Consider the following 7,252-nt stretch of genomic DNA (forward strand, 5'->3'; position numbering starts at 1 on the left):
ATGAAATGTACAAAGTGGAAAACACCATAGCTTAGACTTATAGTCATATAAAAAAACATACCTGCTACTCAAACAGTTCATTCAGCCATTCTGGTTCAGCACACAGGCCAGACACCACACAGCCAGGACTGCCAAATCCATAATCCTACATTTCTGGCAGGAGATGAACTCTCTAACTCTGAGTGTATCTCGCTTTGTCAAAGTTCATCAGAAATCTCCGTCACACTAAAGACAGTCTGATCTCTCTACAGGCAGCCTCCTTTTACTGCGACAAGATGGGCTTCGAGCCTCTGGCCTACAAGGGTCTGGAGACCGGCAGCCGAGAGGTGGTGTCTCATGTCGTCAGACAGGATAAGGTATGAAGTTATTAAACCTCCTGTGCTGACTGAATAAACACTCAAATGCTTTACTATACAGCACATCCCATGATCACTGATCCTCTCCACAAACACAACCACCCCTCTCTCCTCACAGATTATGTTTGCGTTTGAATCGCCACTTAATCCTGGAAATGAAGGCAAGTCAAACTTGAGACGTAAGACAGATGAAATGCTGTGAACACAACATACTCTGTGTCTGCAATACAACATAGTTTTGTCTTTATCCTCAGAAATGGGACATCACCTGATGAAGCACGGGGATGGAGTCAAAGACATCGCCTTCCAAGTGGAGGACTGTGACTTCTTAATCAAGGTAGTTAATGATACACACAAACATCATTGTGTAATGTTGATGTGCTGATAGAGTTAGTCACAGGTTGGGCTGAATTGGCCACACCGTACAGGAAGAAGATGAACTCAGATTGAATTGCAAAAGGCAGAAAAATAATGAGTTTCATATGTTTGACAGTGACGACATTTAGCATTCATAGTCAAGACAAATTACATTTTTTCAATTAAATTTATTCAAGACAAATCAAATTTATCAGATTACATGCAGCTTCCTCTGGAGCCACAACAGAATTTATACTACATGTTTTATGCAGTAGTACTCACCAAGACCTGTAAACACACACTGTTTAAATTTGTGGAGTTACCCTTTAATGTATGGAGAGATGTCAGAGCGAGGAGGCTGCCATGTAGTCAGTTGCCCCAAGCAGTTAGAGGTTCAGTGCCTTGCTGACTGGTCCGTGGAGGTCTTAAAGCAGCCACCCTCCGGTCCCCAAGCCAATTCCCCCAGACCGAGCTACTTCCGCCCCTATCATAGCCAGTCTGCTCTTCTTGGAAAAGTATATATCTACTGATACTCACATTTTACAAAGCTGTATATCTACATACAGTAATGGCATGAGTAAGACATACCACACTGTCGAAATACTCTGTTACAAGTAAAAGTCCCGCATGCAAAATTAAAGTAAAAGTGCAAAGATATCAGCATTAGTACTATTATTAATTAATGTTAGATGTATCGTTCGTTAAACTTTAGTTGACAGTTATTTCACAGTTAATAAACAATACAATTCTTTATAAAAAACATTCCTTAAGTAGTTGTAAAGGTTTATTACGGAAGCGCATTGTATTCACTGGATAAAAAAAAGTTAGACACCTTATCTCGTAATTACGAGAAAAGGTGCCACATTGCCACATTGGCACATTAACATTAATTAATAATAGTACTGATAATGCTGATATCTTTGTACTTTTACTTAAAATTTTGCATGCAGGACTTCAAACGCACCATTACAAGATCAGGATCTCGTAATAACGAGAAATGGAGAATTTTTTTTAATCCAGTGAATGCAATGCGCTTCCGTAGTTTATAAATATTAGTTGAAACTTTTTAATGGGTATCCAAACAATGTTGATGATGAACTACTCTATTTATTAACTGTACAAAGTATTATAAACATCAGTTGCGACTTCATAATACACAATTGCTTAATAAATGGTTTATAAATATTACCTGTTTGAATGAATGGGTCCTTATCAGGCTTCAGCAGAGCTTGATGACAAGCTGAATCATGTGTGTTGGAGCAGGGAAACATCTAAAACATGCGGAACAGGGCCCCCAGGAACAGGACTGAGAAATACTGCCCTGTAATAACACATCATTATTTAGTTGTTTGCAATATTTTTGCATTAGTAATCTAAAAAGTAATGAGTTACTAAAGTGAGGGGTATGGGTTGCACAGTATTTGCCTCTGAGATTTAGTTGAATAGAATTATGAAGTAGAAATTTGAAATACTCAATTGCTGCAAAAGAACCTCATGATTGTACTCAAGTGAATGTAATTAATTTCCAGCACTGTTTATATGCAGTTTGCCAGGAATAGAAGAAATAAGAGAAATAACAGACTTCAAATTGACCTTGATTCTTTGTAAAACTGCAGCTGTTTCCTCTAAAATGTGTCAATTCAAGTTCAAGTAATAAGTTAGTTTAGTTCATCTATTTAACGTGGACAAAGTCAGTGTTAGTGTTTATAGCAAAAACAAAAAAAACAGAACAATACTTTACACTACTACACTGAATCACTCACGTTTTGTGTGACACTATACACTTATTATTTTTTAGAAAAATCTGTCATAGTATACCTTTAAACCCACAGGTTAAAATGTGTGTGGTGTCCTCCGTGTGTGTTGAAATCAGGACAAACTCAGTGCAGCCTTAATGTTTGGTGACTCATTTGAACTAGGCCAAGGTCAGACTGGAGGTTCGGATGAACTCTCTCTGTTGACCGTCAGGTGGCTACAAAGATACAGAGTCACCACTGACCTCACTCAACGGGAGCATCATCTGAGTTACATAAGCTGTAAATCACAGCATGTAAAGGAACATGTTCTGTCTTCAGCCACCGGAGGGTCTCAAACACTGTTGTATTGCTCTTGTATTTGCTAACTGATCCCAACACCTCTTCTCTGACAGACAGCTAAAGAGCGAGGAGCTATAATCGTCAAGGAGCCCTGGGTGGAGCAGGACAGCCACGGGAGGGTCAAGTACGCTGTGGTTCAAACGGTGCGTAAAGATCTGAAAGCCTCGTGTAATAAATAAATACACACATAAAACTGTAAATAACGAATAATGTTGTGTTCATGTTTTGTCCCCAGTATGGAGATACAACACACACACTCATTGAGTACCTCAGTCCCTACAAAGGCCTGTTCCTGCCGGGATACAAGCAGCCTCTGTTCAGGGATCCACTGTTAGCCAAACTGTGAGTGTCTCCAGATTTAACCAAAATACAGCTCATCAGGTACACCTACACAATGTCATGTGATCCTACAACAGCTCTGCAATGAATTCTACTTTTACAGAGCTGATCATATTGCAGGATCTGTCGACACTGTCAGAAGGGTGATCTTTCTTTAAGTTGATTTTATCACAGAGAGTGCACAATGTTAAAATGTGATTCTAATATTATGCTTTGTATATGTAAATGGGGTTAATATTAGAAACACCTCTCAATATAATACAGTCCAATGCAACACCACTGCAAACTACAACCTCGATCATAAACGTGTAGTTAAGGGAAGACCTCTCTGACCGTGTCAATCAGAGCTGAACATTACCATCTTTGTGTACATTTTTGTTTTGCTGGTTAAACAATTTTGCCCCAATATTTTAATAATGTGTTCAAAAGTGTTGCTTTATACATTTTAATAGGACTTTATTGTTTCAATGGAAGTTTGCCACCAAATTTCTAAGCATAGTTCGTCATACCACTGTCAGTTCTATTAAGGCTTATTGCTACCAAGCAAGACAAAGAGAAACAGATCAGTGTCGAATTATAAAATAAAAGTTTTATGTTATAACCAGATATTTTAATGTTTTATTTGATCATCCAAAGCTATTACATTATAACTACAACCTTTTCTCGTTTTAATAAAATTTACTATTTATCTTGTTATAACAGGAAATGTTTCACGTTATTACAAAATACAAACTTATACTGTAACAAGAAACTTTACTTGTTATAACAATATATTATTTATCTTGTTAAAACCTTCAATTTATCGTTACAACATAAAACATTTCAGATTATAACAAGATATTATCATGTTATTGCAGAATATAACCGTATCACATTATATTAAGAAACTTTTCTTGTTGTAACAATATACTATTAATTTATACAATTTAATGTTATAACATAAAGTCATAAAACAAGATATTTTCACGTTAAAACAAGATTTCACGTTATGTTATCTTCTTATAACATGAAACACTTCCTAATATAACCAGATAAATAATATATTGTTATAACAAAAAAGTTTCTTGTTATATTGTGATAAATTTATATGATGTAATAACATGAAAATATCCTGTTTAGTGTGAAAACATCTTTTATGACATCCAACTCTTCACATTACAACAATACTGATCCATCTGTGGCAGCAATATACTGCAGAGTATTACAACTGCTGATCTTCATCTCATGATGTGGAGCCTTTGTCCAGATTTTAACCCAAAACTCAAAATGAATGCATTTCGATGAAAGTTGGTTGCAGATGAGAACATCCTTAGAATCAGGGAGGATGACTGCTTTAGTATGTATTATCTATTTGTTTGTAACAGATATTCTCATATTGCCACTGAACTTTCGTGGAAAAGTACCTATTTTTCTTCCTTTCTGTGTAGTCCACCAGGAGGTTTGAGCTTCATCGATCACATTGTTGGAAACCAGCCAGATGATGAAATGGTGCCAATTTCAGACTGGTAAGACTGACTGAGCGCACGTACACACACGGCGGCAGAGCAGAGCAGAGCAGAGCAGAGCAGACACACATAGGGTAAAAGGACAAGTAAACATACCACTGATTGTTACTCCACTTCTGACGCAGGATGAAATGTTAGCTCAGACATCCACGGGCTCCAGTGCAACATCACTGATCTATAACATTAAAAATCCAAGTTTTATATCAAGAAAAGTCAGCAAGAGAAAATGAGGCGGATCTAAACAACTCCAAATAAGGCTTGTTCGTTTGACTTATCATCATGTTTTTTGTGTGTATTCTCCAAATTCCAGGTATCAGAAGTGTTTGATGTTCCATCGTTTCTGGTCAATAGATGACAAACAGATCCACACGCAGTTCAGTTCACTGAGGTCCATAGTGGTGACGAACTACGAAGAGACCATCAAGATGCCGATCAATGAGCCTGCACCGGGTAAAAGGATATCACAGATCCAGGTGTGATGTTATGATGACAACAGTCTCCTTTTCTTTGGGACTTTCTATATATCGCAGTGGTTTATCGCAGCAGCTTGAGGAACAGATGTGCAATTTGCTACTAAGTGATCAAAATCAAAATCTTCCCATATGTGCTCAACCATATTGCGACATTCAGATTTGTGACAGCTCTTGGTTTACAATCCTGCCTCAGTGCATTTCACGACCTGCGTCTCCCTCTTCACAGGAATATGTGGACTATAACGGAGGACCAGGTGTTCAGCACATTGCCCTCAACACGTCAAACATCATTGAGGCCGTGAGTCTCCTGAGTTTAATTATCGTCAAAATCACAGATTTCACAGACTTCAGCTTCATCTGTACAAGGCCTCCCAACAAATCTGCAAGCACAGGCAAGTCGTAGATCATGGTTTTTTCCCTGTCTTTGTCTTACGACAGATAGTGAACCTTCGCGCCCGAGGGATGGAGTTCCTCTCAGCGCCCGATGCATACTACAACTCCCTGCGGCAGAATCTCAAAACCGCCAAGATCAAGGTGAAGGAGGACCTCGACCGTTTACAGGTGAGGATACGTGTTATTTTCAGTGAGCTTGAAATCATTTACAGGCTTTTTGCTCGTGTTCTACAACATAAATTATCTGTGTTTCCTTTGAAGGAATTGAAAATCTTAGTCGACTTCGACGACAACGGCTACCTCCTTCAGATCTTCACCAAACCTGTGCAGGACAGACCGACCCTTTTCTTGGAGGTCATTCAGAGGCACAACCACTTTGTAAGTGTTGCACAAACTACTGTTGTAACCAAACTGAGGGGAAACTTTTAGCCTTTACGTCTGATGGGATTTACAGGCCTTTGGTCCTGTTTCTTACTTTCACCACCTTTGAGAAGCCGAGACCTGAACACCTGTTTACAGCTCCCACCCAGCGTGAGCAGTATAACAGTAGCCCACTTGTAAAAGCTCAGTAAATCTCTCACAGAAACAGATTAAAAGGCTCCCTGCTTCACAGCGAAGGGGATCTTTGGATTGGGTTGCACCCTGTGGCACTTCAGTTCCAACCCCCAGCACCCGTTCCTCTTGTCAGGACAGGCACATCTTGTCACTCTCCAGCATTTCACTGCGTCTATACATGTACATACAATGCATGAAAGTGAAAACGTAAATCTGAACCACAGCAAAGCACAACACTGGACCTTTTGACTATCTCTGGAAATAGTTACATGATTAATTAACGAGCTCTCATCCCTGTCAGAGGAGTGGATGTTCGAGCCCGGTGAGAATATTTATCTGCCGTGATCCGACATCAAAGCGTTTAACACCCTGAACGGTGTCTGAGAGAAGATCCCCAGAGCCATAACAAATGACACAGAAGAAGGCAGATCTTTGGGTAATTAGCCATCTGTGTGTGTTTGTTCTCCCTCCAGGGCTTTGGGGCAGGAAACTTCAAGTCTCTCTTTGAGGCCATTGAGAAGGACCAAGATGCCAGGGGCAACCTCAAAGTGCTGACACCCGAAGGGCAGGCCAAAGCCTTCTACTGATCCTGCGCCTGCTGCCGCTGCCAAACCACACTTAGACTGTTATAAATGGCTTTAGGCACACATTTCAGAGGCAATCAGCAAACACCCTCCACAACGACAGTAAATCAAACACATGTACAGAGTGTTGAGTATCTTCATGTGACAAGCTGCAAGTGCTATCAGATATGCTTCAAGTTGTCTGTACATTTGCATGCTGTATGGCTAAATAAAGACACTCATGTTCATGCAGGTTGGCATGTGTGTTTGGGAAACAGGGCTACACATTTTATAGATATAGTTTGACATTTTGGGAAATGTGTTTTTTTGCTTTATTGCAGAGAGTTAGATGAGAAGATTGACACCACTCTCACGTCTGTACGCTAAATAAGAAAGCTGTTAGCTTAGCGTAGCACAAAGACAGGAAACAGCTAGCCTGGCTCAGTCCAAAGATAATCTGATAGGCATACCAGCGCCCCAGTGACAACATGAGTTTAGTAATAAGTATTTTGGTCCATATACTCGTAAAACCACAACCTGTTGTTTTTACTCTTCGATTTTGTTTCCAGTCTTTGTGCTAAGCTAAGCTAACCGAATCCTGGCTGTAGTGTCATA

The 7,252-nt window shown here is 39.5% G+C and overlaps 1 protein-coding gene across 1 annotated transcript; it reads left to right on the forward strand.

The window, feature by feature from the left end:
* Positions 1-260: 260 nt before the first annotated feature.
* Positions 261-6,804, forward strand: hpda (4-hydroxyphenylpyruvate dioxygenase a). The gene is made up of 11 exons (XM_084374494.1): positions 261-356; positions 475-517; positions 611-693; positions 2,863-2,952; positions 3,045-3,151; positions 4,576-4,653; positions 4,964-5,126; positions 5,353-5,424; positions 5,565-5,687; positions 5,781-5,897; positions 6,548-6,804. Exons 1-11 carry the CDS (start codon positions 276-278, stop codon positions 6,659-6,661), a joined length of 1,071 nt encoding a protein of 356 aa, XP_084230620.1. The 5' UTR covers positions 261-275; the 3' UTR covers positions 6,662-6,804.
* The last annotated feature ends 448 nt before the right edge of the window (positions 6,805-7,252 follow it).

This window comes from Pagrus pagrus (assembly GCF_965226575.1).
Source record: "Pagrus pagrus genome assembly, chromosome: 14".
Taxonomy (NCBI): Eukaryota; Metazoa; Chordata; class Actinopteri; order Spariformes; family Sparidae; genus Pagrus; species Pagrus pagrus.